This window comes from Trichomonascus vanleenenianus, assembly GCF_965637985.1.
Source record: "Trichomonascus vanleenenianus strain CLIB 3782 genome assembly, contig: TRVA0_081S, whole genome shotgun sequence".
NCBI classification, from domain to species: Eukaryota; Fungi; Ascomycota; class Dipodascomycetes; order Dipodascales; family Trichomonascaceae; genus Blastobotrys; species Blastobotrys vanleenenianus.
In genome coordinates, this window is record NW_027481806.1 from 1 (window position 1) to 25,000 (window position 25,000).

The 25,000-nt window shown below is 50.4% G+C and overlaps 10 protein-coding genes and 3 non-coding genes across 13 annotated transcripts; 9 read left to right on the top strand and 4 right to left on the bottom strand.

The window, feature by feature from the left end:
- The first annotated feature begins 532 nt into the window (after nucleotides 1-532).
- tRNA-Thr(AGT) lies at nucleotides 533-605 on the top strand. The gene has a single exon. It is a non-coding gene; the product is annotated as a tRNA-Thr (tRNA).
- A 3-nt stretch (nucleotides 606-608) lies between these two features.
- On the top strand, nucleotides 609-679 carry tRNA-Gly(GCC). Its single transcript has one exon. It is a non-coding gene; the product is annotated as a tRNA-Gly (tRNA).
- Nucleotides 680-681: 2 nt separating this feature from the next.
- Nucleotides 682-800, top strand: TRVA0_081S00133. The gene has a single exon (XR_013062105.1). It is a non-coding gene; the product is annotated as a ribosomal RNA (ribosomal RNA).
- Nucleotides 801-2,908: 2,108 nt separating this feature from the next.
- Nucleotides 2,909-4,043, top strand: DUG3 (glutamine amidotransferase subunit DUG3; the record flags this gene model as incomplete). Its single annotated transcript, XM_076687848.1, has 2 exons — nucleotides 2,909-2,991; nucleotides 3,041-4,043. The coding sequence occupies 2 exons, from the start codon at nucleotides 2,909-2,911 to the stop codon at nucleotides 4,041-4,043; spliced, it is 1,086 nt and encodes a 361-aa protein (XP_076537910.1).
- A 2,976-nt stretch (nucleotides 4,044-7,019) lies between these two features.
- Nucleotides 7,020-8,336, bottom strand: XBP1 (Xbp1p; the record flags this gene model as incomplete). Its single annotated transcript, XM_076687849.1, has 1 exon — nucleotides 7,020-8,336. The coding sequence occupies one exon, from the start codon at nucleotides 8,334-8,336 to the stop codon at nucleotides 7,020-7,022; it is 1,317 nt and encodes a 438-aa protein (XP_076537911.1).
- Nucleotides 8,337-10,909: 2,573 nt separating this feature from the next.
- On the top strand, nucleotides 10,910-11,417 carry FIS1 (Fis1p; the record flags this gene model as incomplete). Its single annotated transcript, XM_076687850.1, has 2 exons — nucleotides 10,910-10,953; nucleotides 11,000-11,417. The coding sequence occupies 2 exons, from the start codon at nucleotides 10,910-10,912 to the stop codon at nucleotides 11,415-11,417; spliced, it is 462 nt and encodes a 153-aa protein (XP_076537912.1).
- A 245-nt stretch (nucleotides 11,418-11,662) lies between these two features.
- Nucleotides 11,663-12,799, top strand: TAD1 (tRNA-specific adenosine deaminase; the record flags this gene model as incomplete). The annotated part of the gene is made up of 1 exon (XM_076687851.1): nucleotides 11,663-12,799. One exon carries the CDS (start codon nucleotides 11,663-11,665, stop codon nucleotides 12,797-12,799), a length of 1,137 nt encoding a protein of 378 aa, XP_076537913.1.
- A 198-nt stretch (nucleotides 12,800-12,997) lies between these two features.
- On the bottom strand, nucleotides 12,998-13,592 carry ANK1 (ankyrin repeat-containing protein ANK1; the record flags this gene model as incomplete). Its single annotated transcript, XM_076687852.1, has 2 exons — nucleotides 12,998-13,347; nucleotides 13,406-13,592. The coding sequence occupies 2 exons, from the start codon at nucleotides 13,590-13,592 to the stop codon at nucleotides 12,998-13,000; spliced, it is 537 nt and encodes a 178-aa protein (XP_076537914.1).
- A 549-nt stretch (nucleotides 13,593-14,141) lies between these two features.
- On the bottom strand, nucleotides 14,142-15,746 carry RTF1 (RNA polymerase-associated protein; the record flags this gene model as incomplete). Its single annotated transcript, XM_076687853.1, has 1 exon — nucleotides 14,142-15,746. The coding sequence occupies one exon, from the start codon at nucleotides 15,744-15,746 to the stop codon at nucleotides 14,142-14,144; it is 1,605 nt and encodes a 534-aa protein (XP_076537915.1).
- Nucleotides 15,747-16,815: 1,069 nt separating this feature from the next.
- GUS1 (glutamate--tRNA ligase GUS1) lies at nucleotides 16,816-18,984 on the top strand (the record flags this gene model as incomplete). The annotated part of the gene is made up of 1 exon (XM_076687854.1): nucleotides 16,816-18,984. The coding sequence occupies one exon, from the start codon at nucleotides 16,816-16,818 to the stop codon at nucleotides 18,982-18,984; it is 2,169 nt and encodes a 722-aa protein (XP_076537916.1).
- Nucleotides 18,985-19,719: 735 nt separating this feature from the next.
- Nucleotides 19,720-20,433, top strand: EOS1 (Eos1p; the record flags this gene model as incomplete). Its single annotated transcript, XM_076687855.1, has 1 exon — nucleotides 19,720-20,433. The coding sequence occupies one exon, from the start codon at nucleotides 19,720-19,722 to the stop codon at nucleotides 20,431-20,433; it is 714 nt and encodes a 237-aa protein (XP_076537917.1).
- A 206-nt stretch (nucleotides 20,434-20,639) lies between these two features.
- On the bottom strand, nucleotides 20,640-22,634 carry RMD8 (Rmd8p; the record flags this gene model as incomplete). The annotated part of the gene is made up of 1 exon (XM_076687856.1): nucleotides 20,640-22,634. One exon carries the CDS (start codon nucleotides 22,632-22,634, stop codon nucleotides 20,640-20,642), a length of 1,995 nt encoding a protein of 664 aa, XP_076537918.1.
- Nucleotides 22,635-23,602: 968 nt separating this feature from the next.
- Nucleotides 23,603-24,625, top strand: HEK2 (heterogeneous nuclear rnp K-like protein 2; the record flags this gene model as incomplete). The annotated part of the gene is made up of 1 exon (XM_076687857.1): nucleotides 23,603-24,625. One exon carries the CDS (start codon nucleotides 23,603-23,605, stop codon nucleotides 24,623-24,625), a length of 1,023 nt encoding a protein of 340 aa, XP_076537919.1.
- Nucleotides 24,626-25,000: the final 375 nt, after the last annotated feature.

Genomic DNA, 25,000 nt, shown 5'->3' on the forward strand with positions numbered 1-25,000 from the left:
CATGCATAAAGTGATAAACCCAGCTCTGCGCTGCGGTTGGAACACCCATGTCCTCCAAAGTGGAGAGCAGGGTGTCCCGTTGCACATTATCGAAGGCTCCTTTCACATCAATAGCGAGTATCGAAGTGAAGGACTGTTTTTTCCGGCAGGCATTTTCGTCGATATCAGTAACCAGCTTCATCACTGCGTCCGGTGCTGAATACCCGGGCCGTCCGCCATATTGCTCGGCTGGTAGCCTGTCCTCAACCAGGTAGGCGAGCCGCTTTTGAATGACCTTTTCCAACACCTTCCCTAAGGTATTCAGCAAGGTGATGGGTGGCCACAGCGGAGTTTGGTTGTACATTTCGTGGAGGCGATTCTATTGAAGCGAAGTCCTTTAACAGAATTATCAGACTCCTCTTGCCACATTTGTACGACTCAAGTGTAAGCTTTCGATTTTCCTAAATGCGGCTCACAAGCCGCATGCGCCTCATGCGGCTTGTCTCACTTTCACGTCTTGAATGTGCCCGAAAAAATTTTTTCAACAGTAGCAGCTTTGATGGCCAAGTTGGTAAGGCGCGTCACTAGTAATGACGAGATCGTCGGTTCGAATCCGGCTCGAAGCATTGGCGTTAGTGGTTTAGTGGTAAAATTCATCGTTGCCATCGATGAGCCCCCGGTTCGATTCCGGGCTAACGCAGTCAGCTACGACCATATCCAGGTGGCAACACCGTCTCTCGTTCGATCGGCAGCAGTTAAGCACCTGAGAGCTCGTCCAAGTACCGCGGTTGGAGACAACGCGGGAACAGCGAGTGTTGTAGCTTTTTTGCCGTCCATGCATGCATTTTCGTGCATTATCTACGAAACAATTGTGCATTATCGCGCATATTGTTGCGGCTCGTGCGGCTGAAGCCGCACTAAAAGTCGAACGCTGGGAGTTCGAAGCGGAGGTGATTGGATTTTCATGACAAATCGATCTGGTGTCAATGCATTCATGCACGTGTGAATGCATGCATCTTGCATGTATATATAATTAAGGCTGGCAGATAAGGTGATTGCATGCAATCGCCTCATTTAATGGATCGATAGGTGCTTGTAGATGTTGAGTCAAGCTCTGAAGTACAACATTGCCAGCCTCCACTGGACAAAGTATTAACAATTGATCATTCATGTTGGGTGCCAGAGGAGAAAGCACCAGGACCTACCGCAACGCCCGCGTTGAAAATGGGAACCCATGCAGATGGTGACTCAAAGAGGTAGACTCCTCGGAATGCGCCCCCTTACCCCTGAAATTTACTCTATTATAAGGCCACCTTACCCTCTAGTTTCTCTTTTCCTTTTCTTCACCGTTTCTATTGTGAACACTCCGGTATTACTTCGTGTTTGATCGACAACACATCAGGTAGCTGTAGGCAATTGCCCATATACTCTTTGAGGTGTTGTTATTCTTATTACGTTCTGATATTCTGCGTACCCTGTTCGCACCCTAGACAATTTTGTCTGGAAGCTAACATTGTGCGATTCCAACAGCCACAAAATTTTCAAGCGCTGTGAACCAGTCATGTCGGTTCATGATTCTAACTGAGGATCCTGTCGCGGTTGGTGTAAAATTTAGCTGAAATTAACATTAAAAAGGTATGATCTGGGAAGCCGAACTCCGAATGGCATATGTGGGACATCCTGCGGGGAACAAAACAATCTGCTAGCTGTTGAAGAAGTACAAATCTCATAGTTTTGAAGAACTTCAGGAATTGACTGTTGAACTTGCTGGCAATAAGAAAAACGTTTAGGTCATGCTTTTGCGTGGACCGCCCGGGCAGCCTTCCTTAGACCAAAATTTCAACCCCCAACCTAAGGTTGCTTGATTTTTTGATCATCATACGTATGCTTGCAAGAAAGCAGCTCAAATTGGGCATTATTTTGTCTTCCATCGAGACAATTAGTCTGTGACCGTAGCAGCATGCTTACCAGACTGTCCTAATCACGCACTCAGCAATTCTATTCCATTCTCGAAGTGTGCGAATCGCCTTTTCGTGTTCAATTCCACGGTCAAATAGTTACTGCTCGAACTCTAGTCAAGCAAACCGACAGCCATTATCCCCTGCGGAAAGTTACCAATTCATGATCTTTTTTGCCTTACGCTATATTCAACTTGAAGAAGGATTCATAGATTTTGATAGACCTTCAATGCTTCTTCTGCTTATGCTTGTGCTGCATCGGAACTGCCTGCATATTAATCGAGTATGCATCCACAATGCCCAGGATAAAAAACGGTTCCCCTCCCCCCCCTTCCCGTTACTGGTGTTGAATACAGCCCACTAATGTCAGTCATGATAAGCTGAAAAGGGCATGCTGCCTCGTCTCAAGCGGCGGGAAGCCGGTATTTGTCAAAGTGCCTTCCAGCAAACAACACACTGTGCTACTCGCACAATCACAACATTGTGCTCCTCTCTACAATGCGATTGTTACTGACTATAGCTTGGGTTTATTCTCAACTAGAGGAACTAAAATACAAGCTCGAAGCTGTAAGAGCGCTATAAAGAATAATTCTTGATTGAAAGTCTCAGCTAACGCTAAGGAAGATGTAAGAACGCTTTCGCAGTAGGGCAGTCTCCGGCTACTTCCATACCCTGACTCAATTTGTTATTACTGTATTAACCGTTATAAGGCATAATAGTGAAAGATAATTCTTTTATGTATAACATACTCCGAGACTAAAATAAATATTACGTTTACAGTACAGTTATCGGAAAGTTCGCGTATAACGGCGTAATAGCGGCACGACGCGTTGCGCACTGGTGCGGCTCACTTGCGTGATCGCAGCGCGACCTCCGAAAACTAAGTCACCAATGCACATATATTGATTTGATATCATCACCACTGTACGTACCTTTCTTGGTTCTACTGGCAAGATTTACGAGGCGACAAGATGTGCAGGTTTTTGATATTTAAGGGGCGAGACCCCATTTTGTTATCTCATTTGCTTACGAGACCAGCCCACTCCATCATCAAGTATGTATATCGCCACTTTTTTTTTTGCGGAGAACTAACAGTTGAATAGCCAGTCATTTGATAGCCGGCTGCGACTAGATATGCGTCGACCAATTAATGGCGATGGTTTTGGTGTTGGGTATTACTCTCTCGACCCAGAAGTTGAGGGTCCATGCGTGTTCTGTGCAATCACACCAGCCTGGAATAACCTCAACCTCGAGAGGTTAGCAGAGAAGACCAAGAGCGAGCTAGTATTTGCCCACGTACGGGCATCTACAGCTGGAGTCTTGTCAGAGACCAACTGCCACCCGTTTGTGTACCACTCCCTTATGTTTATGCACAATGGCCACATTTCCGGGTTCTCGCTGATCAAGCGTAAGCTGTCGCAGCATATTCGCGACAAGTACTTTCTGTTCGTCCAGGGTGGCACCGACTCCGAATGGGCGTTTGCGCTCTTTTTGGAGTGTCTAGACGAACTTGGCTGTGATCCGAGCGGTGCGACTGGGTCCTTTGCACCTGAAATGCTGCGCAAAGCGCTCCTTAAGACAATTGAGTATCTTAAGGACTGGACGAAGGAGGCTAATGGTGAGAATGCCGAACCTAGTCTGATGAACTTTGCTGTTACAGATGGCGACTCGGTTGTCGTGTCGCGATATGTGACTTCGAGTACCGAAGAGGCGGCCTCCTTGCATTTCTCCAGTGGAACCCGGTTCTTTGAGTACGCTCCCGGTCAGTATAAGATGGAGCGGCGGGACCGAGGCCAGGATATTATTATGGTTGCGAGTGAGCCGCTAACGTTTGAGCGTAATGACTGGATTACGATCCCTACAAATACTATGCTGACGATTAAGAACCAGACGGTTCTTCTACATCCAATTATAGACGAGTACTACGAAGCTGATCCCAGCAGAGTGCGAAGTAGCGACTTTATCGAGAGTAAAGGTCTTGTCAGCCCGCTCGTCGTTACGTCTGATTCGCCTGCTCCAGACGACCCACCGCCACTGGAGCGGGAAGGCAGACGGCGAACTGAAAGCGCCATTTCTCCAGCCATGTCTACAACCATCCAAGTCTAAAACTGCACCAGTGACCCGTACAAGCATGACAAAAAATTTATTGTCTATCGTTATTATTCGCTTGTTTTATGCTTTTGATATGATGTGAATTTTGTAGTTCGCGGCAGGAGTGATGGAGTCTCCCGAGGGTTTTCAGCTCGCTCAATCCAGTAGATGAGCAGCAATGTGATGAAGAGAATAACTGAGATGAGCGGCCAGAACACTGCGTTCACTGCTTCGACAGTCGACGGGGAAAACACTGCGCCGGGCTTGACCTCGTATCGTGAATGTTGGTAGTAGGTGTAGCTGCCCTCTATGCCAAAGACTCCCGGATTCTGCGGGTTGGAGTTCGGGTTTGGCGGTGCCGGGGCATATAATCTATAGTCTTCTGCAATGCCCTCACCACCAAAGAGAACTTTGAAATCATGTTTTCGAAAGACATGCGTCATTTTTGATTTAGATACCACGGAGGGGAGTAAACTATTTGAGCGGCTACATGGTAGTATATATCCTAGCAAGACGAACACCATATAATCCAGGAGGCACAGGGCTTGCTTGTTCTTCTGCGCTGTATGATATCATTCCGGAAACGTGCAAGGAGCCGGAGACGATCTGACACTGCCACCATAACAGAGACACCTTTGCTAGATTAAGCGTAAACCTTTCAGCCTTGACAATTCGTCGGGACGAGTAATAGTCATGGTGTCAATCATCTCAGGGAATAACCAACAAGGGATAGTCTGGGGGCCTTCCGAGGAAAAGTTCCTTGACCGTGGTGCCCTTACAATGGTGGTCCATCTACGCTGTTCTCATCTCTCGATGTTGCATATCTAGTTGCCTATTTCAGCTTGAGAGGTATGCGCGGCGCCTGCATGCCCAATGTCACAGCCGCGTCCCCTGCGTCCGGTATGCGCAGTAATCAGTCCGTTGGCGGCCAGGGACGGGAAGAACTCATCATGTACCTACTGTAGGGCAATTCGGCACATGTATAGACTATATTCAGTCAAAAAGGGGAATGGCGAAAAGTATGGCAGTTCTTTAGGATCGGGAAACCCGGTTGTTACCGTTTGTTAAGGTTTGACAGCTCTGACGTACCACAGTTTGGGGCGATCCTAGGATCTGGGAACACGTTTCCGTGAAAGGATATTCACCTACGCACAGTTATAGAGCAAGCTGTCATTGTTAAGAATGAACACTTGCATTTCAGCTTATTTGCCCTCTTGTGCCTTTTTTACTCTACCGTTTTAAGACATTTACAGTAACAGTAGGTTGGCTTAACCATTATTGTGCAACGTCTGAGCAATTGTATATATTGTAAATGCGTGTACCAGGAAAAATAAAGATAGCTGAAAAAAGGGGAAATAATGGGTCTACCAATGTTTCGAATCCTTTTTGTGTGTCAACTGTGCGACTTTGATCATTAATTAGTTTGCCTATTCTGGCAAAGCCATCAGTTCCTAAATTTATTCATGGAGTAAATTAGCACCGGTACATTTGGAAATATTTATAGGAAGTTCAATTTGATCAACAGGTGAACAAGTTAAGGACTGCCAGTAGTGTGCAGTCAGTTTTGGATAGCGTACATTACAAATACCGGTGATAAGGTAAACTCTATAATCGTGGAGAACGGTACAAGGAAAGCAATTTTTCGCCTATGGCAGAGTCCAATCATGAGCAGCGGTACTTTATATTGTTTGATCTCTCAAAGGCGAAGGAGTCGAACTGGATAAACGGACGACCGTTACCAAGTCTTACTTAACTGGCTGATTATTTACCGCTACTGGAGACTACTATTACCAATAATCCGAGTAAAAAACCGCTAATACTAAGAACTTCTATTACACTAGAACTGCGAAAATACTACAGTACATGGCATTTCAAAGTGCACGATACTGTCGCTATTTTAGGCGTTACCCCACATGTCACGTCGTGAACAGATACCTACGCATAAGTACTTATACATATATAAACGTTGAAATTGAAGATTCCGACAGTAGAACCGGGACATCTTCGCTGTTCTATAGGTAGGCTCTTAGAACCTGAGGGAACAACTTCCAGGGCGTCACAGAGTGCAACTAAGCAGTGTAAAACATAATCACGAATGTAAAACATGAGGGGCAGCCAATAGATAAGCCGTGCTTTGCCGAAGTGTCCCGAATGGGGGGCGGCTGCCAAATTAAGACAGCCTCAAACGGTTCGGATATAAAGTGGAGGGGCACTGCACTTCCTTCGACCTACACTTCACTTCAAGTCGTACCAACCAAGCTCAACGCTTCATTTTCAACAAAAAAAAACAGCTGGCGTTCAACATCACCAGTCTGACTAGGATATATTTCAACAATATAGATCCGACGAGATAGACATGTCGACCGAACCAACTATTCGATTCCTTTTGTTCTCCGGCATCCTGCCGCTGCTGCTGTTTTTTGTCACGATGGTTGCGGCAAAGGTCCTATTTGACCCGAAGCAAAACTCTAACCAGGAGTAACCTGCTCCGTGCGAGCAACACTAACATTAGACTTGTATTATTATAGACTTAATCTACCATACCACTTTACAACGTCAACGAACAAACATTCAGACCACAAATAGCGGAGTATTGATCGATCTGGAATATCATCAGTAGCTAGAGGGGTCTGATCGGACCAATACGCTAGATAGAGATCACTTTTGAATTGTAGGAACTTATAAAGGATAGAAAGAAGGCCTGTCCTAGAAAGCGGCCACTGCTTGTATGAATTCTGCATTTTGTGTCCGTTTGGTAACCCAGTTATATATATTACTGCCACACAATTGTATTCGAGGGCCAGCCCTCGAGCTCCCGTAGCTGGGGGCTCTGCCCCCAGACCCCCCATATCTCCGCGGAGGGGAGCCCAAGGGGGGTTTGGGGGGACTGGTCCCCCCAATTACACCAGGTAGTACTAGAGAAGATGGGGGTAGTGAACGTGTATTAATAAGGCATCAAGTCGTAACTTCGTACTGATAAATAAAATCTCGTTAGGTTAGTAGGCCGCTAATGTCCATAATGGACTTGCGAGGCTGATGATCGTTGTCCAGATCAGGCTTCATATCTTGGGGGTAGTCCTTGGTAGGTATTGTCCGCGGAACATTGGTGGAAGTGGTGAATGGCTCGCGGTAGCCAACAACATTGAGGTTCTGGTTGCCGTCCCACCGCCAAAGCCGCCCAGCACACTCGAACCCTCCGCCGAGAGCCGACTGGTCAAAGCTCCAACGGCGCCCCGCCGAACCGGCAGAAATCTGCTGCAGCGAGCGTGTCGCCTGGAGCACCTCCAGGAACTCGTGCGGCGAATTGGCCAGCTTGACCTCGTCAGCGAAATTGACCTTCTCCGGCAGCGGCGGCGGAGAGATGTAGCTGAACGTCTTGGCCCTGGGACGCCGCATGGCCCGCGCACGGCGCTGCATCTCCTCGTCCTCGGAAGAGGAGGACGGCGACTCAATGACGCACTCATCAGGGGCCTCCAGCCGCGGTAACGGCGCCATGCGCCCGAGATACATACTGCCGGCGATGGTGTTGCGGCGCGACTCGCTCATGGGCCGCGATGCCCCCGGGCGGTGTAGTCGCGCGGTTGCCGGGGCAATCGCAACCGCGTCGGACTTGCGTCGTTTAGCCGCAGCAGCCGTGCCAGGGTGGGCTCCACCGCCGCCCTCCAGTGCGGCTGCTGCAGTGCGCTTGCGGCGCCGCCGGGTTGGATCGACCAGGTTGAGCTGGAGCTGGCCGAACCCGGGCTCGCCTGGCTTGAGGCACGAGTCGGGGAACGCGGCTCCGAAGATGGGCACCAGCGCGTAGCGGATGTGGAAGCAGGTGCGGGACGCCAGGGCTCTAGCGACGTTGAACGGCAGCCAGGTGCCTTGGATCTTGAGGAACCCTCCGCGGACGCGGCGGATGACCGGCTCGAGATCGGGTGAGTTGTCTACGAGCTTGACGATGTCTGCTTTGGAGTTGCCAATGGCCTTCCACAACCCTGTCAGGTGCACGTAGCCCGTAAAGTAGTCCCAGATGACCCACTGGTTGTTGACCATGTACTCGTAGACGGTGAGGAAGTTTCGCTCGTCGACGGAGGTGGCGTATTTTTTCATGACGATCGAGCTGGGGGCCGGAATAAGCGGCGCTTGTTCTGGTGGGACGTGCATGTCGCCCGGGACCTCCTGGATGGGGTAGTTGATGGTGTAGGAGCGCAGCAGCGAGGCGTTGCTGAGGCTGCTATGTTTGCCGCCACTGACCCCGGATTGGTTTGGGGGGCCTGAAATGCTTGCCCTGAGCCGGGGTTTTAGGGGCGACGGCGACGTATTCATTGGCGAGGTGTTCATTGGCGAAGTATTCATTGTCATCTCCAACCAGCCTTGGCGATTATGCGCTCCACTAAGTATTCGTTGATAATTTTTTACCAAGTATTCGCTTACCAAGTGTTTGCCTATTAAGTATTCGTTTACCAAGTGTTCGCCTATTAGGTATTCACTCCACCAAATATTCGCCCAAATTACTCGAACTTATTCGTCAAATACTCGAAATTATTCGTCAAATCCTCAAACTTATTCGTCAAATACTCGAAATTATTCTTCAAATACTCAAACTTATTGGCCAAATATTCGAAATTCGCCAATCGAACGTATCAATCAAGTACTCGAAATTCCTCAAATACTCAATGGAATAGCCGAATACCGGATATAGAATAATAAGGGTGTCGAAGAGGAGGACCCTTTAATGTAATATATAATACGACTTGATGCGTATTGCCCTCCTCTTTTAATGCAACGCGCCTAATGTAGATTAATAACCTCGTGCGATATTCGGATAACCGCACAATCTACTTGGATAATGTGTGCTTCTGCAAAGAAAAAGGGTATTCCAAGTAAAGCAAAACAGAGGGGGGAAAAGAGGGAAGAGGGGCGATATATAAATGTCGTTCGTTCTCGGCCTCCTTCGTGTCTCCTCTCGCCCTCGAGGCATCATCAAATCCTTATCGCCCTGGTCCGCATGCAATCTGATACCCTTTCCCACGAACTGATCTGCCCTCCTGTCTCGCATCCGACCAGCCGTCTCAACCTCTCGTGCGCTGCTTCATGCAACCCTACCATCTCTCCCCCCGGAGATCATACACCACGCCACACTGCCGAGGCTCACCGCCGAGTTTTGAGTAAGAAATCACTGCCCCAACTATTATTCCTACGCGTTTTGAGCGACCCAAATATTTGGTGGTGGTGGCGATGGTGATGGGTGTGTATGAGAGCGGGGAAGTGGGCAGAGATTTGCAATGGTGGGCCCTTGGGGCAGGGGAAAAACCGAGGGCCTCGAGGATGTATGATGCGAAGGGCTGTGGAGAACTCGAAAGGGGGTCAGGTGGATGTACGAATCTCAAAACGGGAATAAGCAGCAGCCAAAAGGCAGCAGAGGACATGAAGGGACCCCGTCCCTATTTTTTTTTTTTTTTTTTACGGTGGGCCGGTTTCTCCACTCATATGATTGTTTGCAGCAACCAGTCAAAACTACACACACCCACCTGGTGCGGAGAGAGTGATGTGATGTGATTTCGCGTTAGATGTGAGTGAGGGTGTGTCACGGTTGCTTTTTTACATATGATATCGTTCGAGAATGGCCCATGCGTCGCCTATTATTAGCGACGAGATAATATCCATGTATCCATGAGGCAAGTCGTGGTTAATGTTGTTAGAACACAGATAGTTGCGCCATTGTAAAAAATAAAAAAAAAGACTAGCGGGGACTGGATGGTATGGCCGGCGGGAGTATGGAGAGCATCGTGTCTCGCTGCTATGACCACAGTCTCGGTTGTTCCTTGCTGCTGGATACCCGTTTTATCCGTTTGATGCTCGCTTTGTGTATAGGGACCTACCAAACAGTGGCTCGAGAGTCGACAATGTCTGCGACTAACCATCAGTGTCTAATCGAGTAACATTAACCGTGCACCCTAGATCTGGTAGGTTATATTCCTCGACCTCCATTGGTCTTTGACCTTTTGGTAGTCCTCGATCTTCTGGCAGGGCCACCGCTCGATTTTTGCTAATCGCAGATGTAAAATACATTACGTTACGGCAGCCTTGCGGAACATGTACGCAGCTCGAGCCTCGAGGAGTGACTCCGCATACAATCCATGTGCGTTGCATCCACCCTTCACTTCATTTCACGCGTCTTGCTGTGCATTTGGTAGCCTTCTCCCCGTCAACAAAGGGGTGGCTTGGCGGCACGAAAAGCACATATCTGTAGTCCTGTCTAGGGGAAAGGATACGTAATGTACCTACATACGTAGCCGACGATACGGGCCGGCTGCAACAGCCATCACTTCATGGGTGATGGCTATTTTTGCCATTCCAGGCATTCGAGGCCCCCGAAGCCGCATAAGCCAGCATGTCTCCCATATGTACAGTGCATCAATGCGACTCACGATGCATGTCCATTCCTCTTTTCCTCCTACGACCATTTTTACAAGAAAGGTACGTATTTCAAATTCTTTTCATCCATTACACTTTGTCACATTGGCTTCGTTGTATCCATTCCACGTCGCCGATTACCCTGTACAGCTTCTGATGAGCGGCAACAAAGGTCTAAACGAAATCGGACGCGTGGTTTGCGTGTTCGAGACTCGATCTCGCCCGTGTCAGAGTACAAAGAATATCGATAAGTGCGGCGTATGCGGCTCCCTGCACTCCGCCACGACACTGCATCTGTTGGCCTCTTCGAGGCGGCAATTCATAGCCGAGAGTGTTGTTCGAGGGCCAGCCCTCGAACAACTCTCATTGCCGGATGGCCGGCCTAATATTCGCTGAATTACACATTCTTGTTAATTAGCCAAGTTTGAACCCCGATATCACAAGCAAAAGAACCGTTGCCACACTCTCTACAGTTACCCAAAATGTCCAAAGAATCGTATCTTCCAACGCTAGAGGCAGTAAACCAGTAGGTATACCGAATGCGGGCTGATGACAATGCTAAGATAGAATAGACCCCTGTCGGCTGCTGAGCTTGAAGTGCTGCGGAAAAAATACAGGGAGGAGGGCCAGTATGTGTCGCTGCAAACTAGATTCAATTACGCGTGGGGGCTCATCCGGTCCGCCAGGGTGCCTGACCAGCAGGAGGGAGTCAGAATGCTGACGGAGCTGTTTAAGGACGCCCCCCAGAGACGCCGAGAGGTGCTTTATTATCTCTCGATTGGGTCGTTCAAGCTTGGGGACTACACCAATGCGCGAAAGTACTGTGATATTCTTTTGGAGATTGAGCCTAATAACCACCAGGTTATCGGATTGAGACAGGCCATTGAGGATAAGCTTTCACGTGAGGGTCTGGTTGGCATTGCTATCGTGGGCGGCCTCGTAGCGTTAGGCGCAGCCATTGTCGGCAGCGTAATGCGACACAGGAGATAATCGATAAGCTTTATCTTTTATTTTATTTTGTGATAGCCACTATTTGGTAACTTTTGATATCTCGATATTTGAGATACACGACTACATGGCGCGGCGCAAATTTATTATGATGTTTTCCCGCGCCGTTTGATCATTCTCACGCTCTTTTGAATATTATCCTATTTTTTTTTGTACATATATATTTATCAATCAAATTTGTCAACCGTTAATCAGATCGTGTGAACCGTTGATAATAGTTTGTGTTGATGGGTGATGAGATAGCTCGCGCTGTGCTGGAAACGTATGGCAAGCTGCCGAAAAAGGGCAAGCCGCTGGTAAAGTCCAACGGACAACAGGAGTGGACGGTGCTGGCCGGATTTGTCGTCGAACTCAACGGAGAACTTGAATGCGTGTGCGTGACGACAGGGCTGAAAGCAACTCCAAATGACAAGTTAAAACTGGCCAACGGCAAAGTCCTGCATGACTGTCACGCCGAAATCCTGGCCATCCGAGCGCTCAATCGGTATTTATTAGAACGTATTGAGGCTGGTGATTTGAAGTACCTTGATCATCTCACGGATAACAAGTACCAAGTGAAAGATGGAGTCAAGTTCCACCTGTATATCTCAGAAGCTCCGTGCGGAGATGCATCCATGGGACTCACTAGCTCCGGGTTCGATGAAGCAAATGATACCTGGACCCGCGAGATTGACGCAATTGGCCACGAAAACGGCCAACATGCAGTAATCAGGGGAAGGGACCACTTCTTCCATGTGGGAGTAGTCCGTACAAAGCCTGGGCGTCGCGACAGCCCTGTTACCTTCTCGAAATCATGCAGCGATAAGCTTGCCATTAAACAATTCAGCTCGCTGCTGCTAGGCGCAACTGAAGTACTTATATCTGCTACTAATTTCTTCATATCTACGCTCACCATTCCTGAGTCAAAGTACCTCGAAAAGGATACCACTCGCGCGTTCAGAACGCGATTTTCATGTGATAATTCTCTTCTGAAGTCAAACCAATCGTACTTCGATGTCACCGCGACTTCGCTCGAGTTTGCGCATGCCAGGAAACCTGAGCACTCTCCCTGTCCATCGAGTATCATCTACATAAACTCCAAGCTTTCATCAGGGAATAAGATACACGAAGTCGTGCTTAATGGAGTAAAAATGGGCGCAAAGCCTTTTACTGGAAAAGGACAGAGTATTCTTTCACGCCATTCCCTCTGGTTTACAGCAATTGCCCTGCATGCGGGGCATTCTGCAAAACGGCAGAAAATCGACACTTCGTCTTATATTGAATGGAAGAAGAGACACTCAGCCAAGCGCCAGGAAATCAAGCAGCAACTCTACAAAGTGCTGGGGAACTGGGTACCCACTGCTCCTGATGATTTCCCTTTGTAGCCCATCTCCCCATCTCCCCATCTCTCCATCTCTCCATCTCAACTATAGATAACGCCATGATGGTTGCGTTACCCTATTATGACTGTCCTATCTAATGGGTAGTAAAGATCACCGTTCATAACACAATCTACGGGCTTGAAAATGATTCGGTTCATAAAAAAAAAACTCTACATTGACCCACCTAATGTGTGTTCTATTTTACGCAGAATCAGTTGCGCTACTGCTACCACTTTCTTCTCCTTCGCCTTCCTCCTCATCTTCATCCTCATCCTCCTGGACGTCGACGTTCAATGCAAACTCCGCAGACTGTAGCAGGTGGATCAACTCACTGTTCTGCTTGTCGGCCAATTCAATTGGCTTTACTCCGTTCTTGTTGCGTATCCGCGGATCGCTGCCTGCTTCTATGAACATCTCAACCATATAAAGGCCGTGCTCCGGCTCGTCCTTGCTATATTTCACGGCCAGATGTAGCGGGGTGTCCCCATCGATCCGGTTCACTGGGTCAACTTCCACCCCCTCCTGGTCCAAAATCAAGTCCACAGCATCATCTACTTATTAGCAACTCACCACCCCCAAAAACCAGGAAAAAAAAAGAAGAGAACTTACCTGAGCCGTTCATTCCTCCAAGATGCAACGGCGAATTCCCCACGGGATCCCTGGCCCCATTAATCAACTCGGCGGTCTTCGTCACGTCGTTCACCTTGGCAAGAACCTCTTTCAACAGATCCACATTGTTCCGTCGGACTGCCTCGAGGACTTGTTCTTGTGGAGATGCGCCTTCGTCTTGTGTCATCGTGCCTATGTTGCGCAACGTGGTGTCCCAGGGGTGGGTCCCTGGACTTTAAGTGATGTTGGGACACCGCCTCCTTCACCGATCCATCCGCCGGCTTAACACTGACTGAGGAACCGGTAGATACGGATGTAATTAGTGAAACCAGCCGAAACATTGGTATTAGTGGTGCTCTGTGCTATACTTCTATGAGAGACTCTCGGTATTTAAGTACCATCAAAAATGTTCATACCAATTCTTGAATTTAATTCTCGGCTTGCATGGTTCTGTTTAGTACCGTGATATAGCAATCGGTGATCGGTAGAGTAATAAGCACCCTAGATAAGCTAATGCCTATTTATTAAGACAATTGATAATACCTTGAACACTGCTAACTGTTCTAACTCTGCATGGGTCAAGAAATGGATTTGGTAAAAGAAGCGTGTGCGCTGGCCTAGGTGCCCGAATAACGGATAGTTACAGCTATAATTCGTTCAAAAAATAGTTCATTGATCTCAAAGATCTCGTTCAGTTGAGTGAATTGAATAAATTAAAATACACCTGAGGATTTGGTTAAACCTGAATGTCAAGGCTAATGTCCAACGCCGCAATCACATCGTCCAATCGCTTCATCTTGCGTCTTGTAATCGTGGCAGGGCTGGCGTCCCTCAGCTTTTCGTCCTCTTCCTGCTGTGTAGCAGCACTATCAGGAGCCGGGGTGACACTGTTAGAACGCGACTCGTAGAACATCCGAGCACTGGTTCGCAGCCGGCTAAACGGATCCGCAGTAGACTTCTCCTTCTCGGCCCTCCTTCTCGCCTGGTTGTTCTGGATCTCGGCCTTTCGAATCTCGTCCAAATTTGTACGTCTGTTACGCTCGTTGACCTTGGCCAATCGATCCTGCTGCTCCTGCGACTGACGTTTCGATCGCGATAGCTGGGCGTCAATAGACTGCAACTTGGCATCAATCGCCCTCACCTCGTCGAAATTGTTGCTCTCCAGGGCAATAAGCCGCCTCTCCTGCAGCGATGCCTTCTCCACCACTGCGTTCGAGGTGATACCACCACCATACTTCTGCCGCTTCTTGATCACCTCATTGAGCTCCTCGGACGTCAGCTGGTGCTCCAGGAACTCTTTAAGCTCTTTATACTTGCGCTCCAGCTTCCGCACCGAAGGAATAGACAGATGGTCACTGTTCAAGTCCTCCTTCCAACGCGCCAATTCCTTGTCTGTGATGGATCGGTCAGAACACACATTCATGTCAATCTGCTGCTCCCGGGTGCCCCGCGCAACCCGCAAAAGCATGTCCACCTTACGATTCAGCAGACTGTATGGTTTATTTGTCATCACCACATCTTTGACCTGGAAGACTCGGTACACCTCCTGCTGCGTTTCCCGATCAAAGCCCATGTTCACCTTAACATAGCATCCAGAGATGGCATCCTCAAACCCAGGATAGTGGCAGAATTTGGACAACTGCGACCGACCCCATTTTAAATTGTTTAGCTCGGTGATATCCACCTCCTTGGCCACCTTTGGGGCGCTCTCAGCCCACTCAACGGCTCCTTCTTCGTATTCTGATCCACCAGCTTCCTCCTCCTCTTCGCTTTCGCTGGATTCGTGCTCATAGCCAACATCCAGGCCCTGCTCTCGGCGCTTTGACCGCGACTGCTTCTCCTCCCTGCGTTTCTTGAGCTCAGAGAGCTGCGAAGACTTCTTGCCCGTTGTGGAGGCGTCTCGCGCTCGCGTGCTCTTACGCTTCAGAGCCTCCTCCTGCTTCTTTCTTTGCTTCGCTCGCTGCGCAAGGTACTCCCGCTGTCGGTACTTCTCCATCTCTTGCGACCGCTCGTAGAGGATGTTCTCCCGCTCGATCTCAGGCAATGCCAGCAGCCTGTCTCGATCATCTTCATCTGTGTATTTACCTTCCAAGGGGTAGGGGTTCTTAATTGCCGGCTCGTTATCTTCTTCGTCTTCTTCGTCTGCGTCAATTTCAAAGTCGTCTTCGTCATCGTCGCCGCTGGGCTCTTCGTCGTCGGAAAACTCGTCGCGCCTGGCTCGTTTGTTTGGTTTCGAGGAGCTCTTGGCCCGTTTGGACGGCTTCGCCACGGTATCTTCTTCCCCGCTGGATTCCTCTGCGGCGCCGGCCAGTGCCAGCAAATCCTCGTCCAGATCTGACATCTCCTCTTAGCTGGTCGTCTTCGGTTGGTTGGTGAAAAGTCGCTCCCCGCCATGTTGAAGTGATCTCCCATTAATTAATTCGGTCGTATTTATCTTTGGTTAATTTATAAGTGGGTTATACGCCGCGCGGCAGCTCGTTTACTGGCGAAATTGTTATATTATGGGCTAAGGTTATTGGTACATTGGCTTGATAGCAATGGTATACTCTATCCGCCGATACATATAACAGGCATCTCATAAGAACTTCAGGAGCTCGAGGGCTGGCCTCGAATAGCACTCTGCTACTAGTGGTACTTGGAAGACCCCCCCCCCCCCCCCTTGGGGCTCGGCTACGCGGAGATCTGGTTGACGGGGGTTTGGGGGCAGAGCCCCCAACTTCGGGAGCTCGAGGGCTGGCCCTCGAATACATACGTTCCAAGTGAGCCCATTTACCCATATTCGACCAAAACAAAGTAAATTAGCGGTTCAATACTATTACATGCCGATTGATTAGCTCACTAGCTAGAGAGTTAAATTTGGGTTATATAGTTCGGTAATATGTACAGTCCCCTTAGTTGAAGTAATTCCAGGTGTCTTGACTTCGTTCTTACCCCAGTAATTCGTACAGAGTATTTGACTGCAGCCATGTAACTAAAATCCATATAAATCCACCACACTTTTACAAACACTCCTATTCTAGCACAATGCACTATTTAAATATACCGTTGGCCCGAGACTTTCGATGAAGATAAGCCTATGAGACACACGTGAGCCGCACTCCAGTTAAGTACCCGTAAAGTTACGTTCGCCAACATGAGTCTCACCAGCTGGGACGGCGTCCCCATTGAGGCCGATGACTACGGCGGCTAAATGGATCGGCTAAAAACCGGAGATATAGCATCGAAATCACAGATATTCATTCAGTCATTGATTTATCCTATCAGTATATAAAATCTATAAAAGATCCTTTGGATTTGTTGTCTTCCGCTAATTGCATAGTGGTGGTGTTGCGGTGACATCCCAAGTAGAAAGTGAAAACTGAAAAAAAATTGAAATTTTGGTCAGATCATCATCGACATACACCTAAAAAATGGGGTACACTTTGACTATTGCCGCCAAGGCTCCACTAGTTGGATACTCGCCTTTGATCGCTGCCGCCATTGTCAACGCGGACGAGCCAACCTCTCCAATTAAGCTCAAGCTCGTAGACGAGCCAGCCGTCAAGAAGGGCGACCCAGAGACCGCCGTTGTGCTGACCGGCGAGAGCGGTACCGTTCACGGAGCTGTTGCTGTCCTCAACGAGCTTGCCGCCAAGTTCTCCGGTGACCTCAAGCCATCCAAGGTCGCTGATGAATGGATCGCGTTCGCATTTGAGTCCCTCTCCGTTAAGGACTTCAAGAAGCTGACCCCAGCCTTGGAGAAGCTCGAGGCCTACCTCAACTTCCGATCCTTCCTCGATGGGTACGAGCCAACTGTGGCTGATGTGGCTGTCTGGGGTGTCCTGCGGGCCAACCCAGTCGTCGCCGCTGCCATCAAGAGCGGAACTTTCATCAACGTAGGCCGATGGTACAAGACTCTGGATCAGTGCCGATTCTTTGGTGGGTCGGTCGAGGTGTTCAATAAGGACCTGAACGAGTTGCGAAAGAGCGCCAAGCAGGGCCAGAAGAAGGAGAACTCCAAGGCTTCGTTCGACATTGACCTCATTGATGCTGAGGAGGGCAAGGTCGTTACTCGATTCCCTCCAGAGCCAAGTGGGTACCTCCACATTGGCCACGCCAAGGCTGCCATTCTCAACCAGTACTTCGCCCGAATGTACAAGGGTAAGCTCATCATCCGGTTCGACGACACCAACCCAAGCAAGGAGAAGGTCGAGTTCGAGGAGTCCATTGTCGAGGACCTCTCTCTGCTCGGTATTAAGGGCGACAAGGTCTCCCACTCCTCTGACTACTTCAAGGAGATGTACGATTATGCTGTCCAGATGATCAAGGACGGCCTGGCCTACTGCGACGACACTCCGCAGGAGAAGATGCGAGAGGAGCGAGGCGAGGGTATTGCCTCCGAGCGACGAGACCGATCCGTCGAGGAGAACCTGAGGATTTTCACTGAGGAGATGGCCAATGCCACTGAGGAGGGTCTCAAGAACTGCCTGCGTGCCAAGATCTCGGTGGATGCCCCCAACAAGACCCTGCGAGACCCAGTCGTCTACCGATGCAACACGACCCCACACCACCGAACCGGCGACCTGTGGAAGATCTACCCGACTTACGACTTCTGCGTGCCAATTGTCGACGCGCTTGAAGGTGTCACCCACGCGCTGCGAACCACCGAGTACCGGGACCGAAACGCCCAGTACGAGTGGATGCTCAAGGCGCTCAAGCTGCGAAAGGTGCACATCTGGGACTTCAGCCGAATCAACTTCGTGCGAACTCTTTTGAGTAAGCGAAAGCTCCAGTGGTTCGTTGACACTGGCCGAGTTAAGGGCTGGGACGACCCACGATTCCCAACCGTGCGAGGTGTGCGACGACGAGGTATGACCGTTGAGGGTCTCCAGAGCTTCATCATTGCCCAAGGCCCATCCAAGAACATTCTCAACTTGGATTGGAGCTCCATCTGGGCCACCAACAAGAAGATCATCGATCCAGCTGTTGCCCGGCACACTGCTGTCATCAGCAAGGACGTGGTCAAGGTCACCCTCGCTGGTGTCACTGAGACCGTTAAGGAGCAGCGACCGCGACACAAGAAGAACGCTGACCTGGGCAACAAGACCGTTGTCTACTCGCCGACCGTCTTTTTGGACCAGGAGGACGCTCTTACGCTTAAGGAGGGCGAGGAGTTCACTCTCATGGACTGGGGTAACGCGATCGTTGAGAAGATCCACACTGCCGACGGCAAGGTTACCTCCATTGATGCTAAGATCCACCTCGAGGGCGACTTCAGAAAGACCGAGAAGAAGCTTACTTGGTTGGCTGATACTGAGGATGTCACTCCTGTTGATCTTGTTGATTTCGACCACCTTATTACCAAGGAGAAGATCGAGGAGGGCGAGTCTTTCGAAGACTACCTCACCCCAGAGACCGAGTTCCACAGTCTCGGTCTTGCTGACCTCAATATCAAGGACCTCGAGGACGGAGCTATCATTCAGTTCGAGCGAAAGGGCTACTACCGACTTGACAAGGCTTACGGTGGGCCAGACAAGCCAGCTGTCTTCTTCACTATTCCAGACGGTAAGGTTGTTCAGCGATATGGTGCTAAGAAATAATCAATAGCGTAATCAATTAGAATCTGCCATTTCACATCCCAATCGTCAATGGATCGCCGGCTATACTGCTAGTACTACTGTAATGGGGGACCAGTCCCCCCCCCCCCCCCCCCCCAAACCCCCCTGAGGCGCTGAGGTCATTGATTCATTGGGGGCCTCCGCAAAGCGGAGCTACGGGGGTTTGGGGGCTGGCCCCCAAGTCAATTGAAGCTGTGGAGTGTTCACCCCCTGAGCTACCACCAATTAGACCACGAAGTGGATTTTCTATTGCTATTTGCAGTTGAATGGATTTGTTGAAACTACCGGACTATTTTTTTACTCTATTCTGAATGGACCAGTTTGACCAGCTGTTCGGCATCTGCTTACCCGGGATTTGGGGGGCAGGGCCCCCACTACGGGAGCTCGAGGGCTGGCCCTCGAAATAGATGCCTATATTACGTATTACCATGGTCATGTGGAAAATACATATGTATACAACAGTAAATAATAGTATGAACTAATACTAAGCTGATACCACATTAAGGTTAAAATATACAATTCCAGCAGTATTTAATAGCCAATGAGTAGATAGGAGTTCCGCATTAGGCGAGGTGCATAGCCGTGAGACACATGTGCTGATAAATACTGCAACATACTGACACATACGCGGGGATAAGGGGGGACATATGAAAAAAGGGCACACCAACGCACCAGGCAAAGACAACCCATCCAAGCGTTATCAGTGCGACGGGCTCAATGAATAGACGGAACGAGACTCCGCCTGAGCCAGATGACGATCCGCCGCCCTACCCGCGCCGGAGTGGCTCGCGGCGGTCGTCAGAGCACCGCCACCACCACCATAATCCCCCGAGCATAAAGATTCTGGCGTTGCGGTTTGTCCACGAACGCCTGCAAACGATCCTGGCGCTCTCCCGCGGCCTCGCCGTCCTCCCGAGCGTCCTGGGCATGTGGAATTGCCTCTATGAGGCATGGCAGATTCAGCAGAACAATGATCCGCGCCCCATCACCTCTGTGCGGTCCTCCGAGCTGTTTATGGCCGGCATCTGGTGTATCGTCAGTGGGTATCTCTCATACTCCGTCGTAGATGGGCTCATGGTACGGTGGATCGTGACCTACTCGTCGCCGGCGGCCATTCTTCGGGTCCTCTCGTGCTCGACGCTCAACATCGCCATGACCCAGGCATTGCATTCGATCCTCTCGCCGGATCGCACTTATCTATTGCACGTGTGGATCCTCGTGTCGTGCATTCTCACTGTAGCGTACATTATACAGAACTTTGTCACGTCGAACCTGGCGCTGGAGAAAAAGACCCGTTCTGTCGACCTGTATAACATTGCCGTGTTTGCAGTGGTCCCCGTGGGACTGGCATCCTTCGTCACCATGTTGGGGCTGCTGCGGTCTCTGCTTATCCTCCGGCTTACGCTGGAACAGCCGTATATAGCTCCATAGGCTTATTTTTTTGTATTGTAGTTACCTGTATGATCCTCATGACCTGCTGGCAATTGGAGTGCTTGCTGAAGACTTGCTGACAATTATAGTATTTGCTGATGTGTAGTATTTGCTGAAGTAGTTGCTGATGCCTTGTACAATTGTAGTCTGATGGCTGACAAACATAGCATTTACTGATGCTGATAAGTGTAGCATTTGCTGCTCTATTACTTGCTGAGAATGGTGTATCGCAGGGCAATTTCTAAACTGGACACACCCAGTGACAAAGCAATCAAAATAATAATGATCCACGTAATCCGGACCATGTTCGACTCGGCAATAGAGTCGGCGATGATATCAGTGAGCTCCAGGAACACCTTACACCGCTCGTTAATAACCAAAATCCGCTGCTCAATCTCCAGGTACTCCCGCACCGCGGTGTATAACGGATTCAGCGAAGGCTCGTCCTCCCAGAAGAACTCAGGGGTATCCAAGACGTTTGAGCTCAGATTGACATCGACTCGAAGCTTAAATAACTTGCCGGATATCTTAAGAACTTCTTCTCGCTTGAGGCCCAGCTTACCAGTAAGCGCAAGCATACGCGGAACATGCTTGACGTCGTGCATGTTTACGTCCATACGCGCCTCGAACCGGCTCAGCTTGGTTGACTGGGCAATTGCATGCGACATCGCCAGCTTAATCATATGATCGCCCGATTTCAGCGTAATCATGTCGTTGTAAATTCTCGGCTTGAGCGTGTCTGGTGCGTACACAAAATGCATCTCCTCCGTCTCGATGTCCTGATCGTGGATGGGACGCACAACCAGAGGGCGCATCTGGCTCTCCTGGATCTCTAACGGATCGTCGTCTTCGGTGGGGATGACAGGCACTCGAGCAAAAGTCAGATCGGCCAGCACATCCTTCTCCTGGCGCTCAGTGAAGTTCCAAAAGACGATAACGCCGTATGCAAATATGTACATCTCCGCGTGTTTGAGGTCTTCAACGGCGGCATGGCGCTGCTGGCGCTTACGTTCGTGCTCATTGGCATCCTCCTCGGCCTGTTCGCGCTCTTCTTCCTCGCGGGCCGCCTGCGATGCCTCCTCCTGCCTCTGAGCGTCCTCAATTGAAGGCACAATAACGGGATCAGACACTTCCTCGGGGTCTGGATGGTGTGCTATAACTTGGGGAGTTTCCTCTTCGCGAGCCTCCCACCCGCTAGTACGCGGTGGAGTGAAATCTTGCGGTTCAGACGGATCAAACTCTTCGTTTTCGGCCGTCCACCCATCGTGGGCCTCGCTTCCGCCCTGGCTCGGCGTCTCCAGGCCAGAAAAATACTCATAATGATGATCCCCTTGCTCCGACCGGTTGATGAGCCGCTCGAGAAGCGCAATCCCCCCGGGACTGCTCTTTACACGCGACACTCTGACGCCGTTATCGTCATCTCCGGGAAGCAATGGCAGGTAGTACGGCGCAAACAGCGCTTCGTCGTAGATACGCGGCCGGATCTTGTGGGCTCCCCTGAGGAACGCGGCAGCGGCATTGAGCCTGATGCCGTCGGCCACACAGTACGCCGTGACGCGGGGGAACTTTTCTGTCCTGCGCTCTTTGGGCATCCGCTCGGCGTACGATCTACGGGGGAAGTTGTCTACTCGGTCAATGTCTTCAGACACTTTAGGAGGGTGGTCTTCCTCGTCTTCGTCCTCAAACTTGAACAGCGGCGATCCCTCCTCGGGGATGAGGACTAGTTTTTCCGACAGTTTAGTCGTGCGGCTCGGGATGTTTGGTTTGAGGCGCATGGGGATGCTATTGCGTCTTCCGCTGGCCGTAGCAGCACCTGACAAAGGAGCAGCACTACTAGACGTAACGCCGGTCCGGCTAGTGCTAGGCGATGTTATCCCCGCCTGGCGGAGCCTCAGATGAGCCTGGGGAGGCAGTCTCCGCTGGGCCGAAGGGATCTCACTGACATCAGAGAGCAGGTTGTCTATCGATATGGGATCGAACCGGGAAAAGTGGCCATGGGCCTGGGGGTTCATGGGTCCCGCACTCAGCCGCTGGCTTGGAGGGCTCGAGGATCTCGTGTAGCCCTTTTTGTTTCCTTTCCTCTGATCCGGAGCCTGCTGGCCCTTGCGGACAAATGGAGCCGACCGGTGGTTCCCCACACGTGCATCTGTCACTAAGATGCTCGGCGAGCGCCTGGCCATCGACGCTTTGCTGGTATCCATCCTGGCATTCGCTTTATCTACAGCGCTATTACCTGCATCAAAGGTGAATGGCAGGCGATGGGTTATCGCTCATTGTCTCTCTCCCGGCGTGCGCGCGCGCCCCACCACGTGCCGCACGTGCTGCGGCTCCACACCATTCCCTAACCCATATGCCCTCCACGACCATTGGTAAACTTATTCTCCGCGAAGCGGAGCCACGGGAGCTCGAGGGCTGGCCCACGAATACGTCTTCGACCTGGTGTGTACCCTACGTAGTTTGTAATTGGGGGGACCAGTCCCCCCAAACCCCCCTGGGGCTCCGCTACGCGGAGATATGGGGAGCTCAAGACTAATCCATAACAATGTACGTAATGCGTAGTGGAATGAGCATGAAACGTGAACTACACATCTCATAAGCTTTGAAAGTACAGAATATGTATTGCTACAGATTTCGTGAGACGCGTGGAGGGTCTGGAATGTGGTGACAGACCAGATCTCGGTTAGCACCTAATCTACTACAACAATATATACCAATAATGCCAAGCACACCACTGTTACAATACCGCGTAACGTAACCAGAGAATTTATTCCATGCGGTCCATTGGTATATATATCGTAAGCCAAAAGAATGATGAGTCAGCAAACATTTTGGTGGTGCGTAATCAGTTAGTCAGTGGGTCCCGCCTCCTCATTTGGGCCACGCCCCTTGCCTTCTTCAATTCATTGTCACGACAGAGAAGAGAAACTCCATCCTTTCTACACCCACATCATCCAAACCGAACCACACTCATCCACCACTCCCCCTTCCAAACCAACTGATCCCCAAACCTCAGTTCAATTGTTCCATTTTTTCAATTGCTCACTTTGTTCCACCCGAAATTATTATTTTTATCCGTTGATCACCGTCCATTTTTTATAACCCGCCACTCAGCCCGCAATATCAAAGTCTCTTTATTTATTTTGGCAGATTTATTTATTTTTTGATGACCATGACAACGACGACTACCGAGAACCAGCCTCATCCCGAAGAGGCCACTTTTGACGCGCCAATTCCGCGCGTTCCCGACTCGGAGCTGGCCTCGACGGCGTTTTTGCTGCGGGCCCTTGTGACGACCAAGGAGGCCGGCGCCATCATTGGCAAGTCGGGCAAGAACGTCGCCGAGCTGCGAGAGCAGACAGGCGTCAAGGCAGGCGTTTCTTCGCCGGTGCCGGGCGCCCAGGAGCGGATCATGACGGTCAGCGGCACGCTCGAGGGCGTGACCAAGGCCTACGGCATGGTCGCCCAGGCGCTCGTCGACAGCCCCCCGAGCGGGCACTACGTTCACGCGCTGTCGCCGCCTCCGCCGGCCGGGTCGACCACAGTGCGGCTGCTTGTTGCGCACCAGCAGATGGGCACCGTCATTGGTCGCCAGGGCAGCAAGATCAAGTCGATCCAGGAGACGTGCAAGGTGCGCATGGTTGCGTCTAAAGAGCCGCTCCCGCAGTCGACCGAGCGCATCGTAGAGGTCCAGGGCACGCCCGACGCCATTCGAAGCGCGCTGTGGGAGATTGCCCGGTGCCTCTTGGAGGACTGGGACCGCGCCACCGGCTCGATTCCCTACAACCCGGCTAACCGGGTTGGCACTTCCGGTGGTGGTGGTGCTCCTTCCGCTGCCGTCGCGCATCATAATGTGTTGGCGACTACGGGGGCGGCCCCAGAGGCAGGCGAGGAGGTTGAGAGGCAGATCTCTATCCCGTCCGACCTGGTTGGGTGTATTATTGGCAAGGGCGGTACCAAGATCCAGAATATCCGTCGAACTAGTGGTTCGCGAATTTCCATTGCTAAGGAGTCTGCTGACGAGAGCGAGCGCTTGTTTACTTTGCGGGGATCTGCGCAGGCCAACGAGAAGGCTCTGAAGATGATCCACGAGGCGATGGATGTTGAGAAATCGCGAAGATTGCAGCAGCAGCAGCAACAGCAGCAGAAGGACGAGGAGGAGCTTGATGGTGATGAGGAGTCCGATCAGCAGTAGCCGTATCCGTAACATGTAGTAATATTTAATCAACCATATTTCTATATCACCATCCGATTGGCAGAAACATACCACAAATTGATATATAATCATTTGGAGATCAATATTAGATCTATACAAATTGGGACATCAATACAATCAGTCTGACTACGATCAATTGTATACTTGGCTTCATTTGTAGTGACTTCTGATGGGTATAATCCTGGCAGGATAAAAGAACATAAAATAGATTGAGGCTGTATTACGCGAGTAAAGTTGTGATGGGAGAACCCTAGGGAGAGGTGCCATGATTTGGGCCCAAACGCGCGCGCTCACTCCTAGTATGGGAAAATATAAAGTGAAGTGGGTCCGGAGAACTCTCAAGTGGGAGAACAG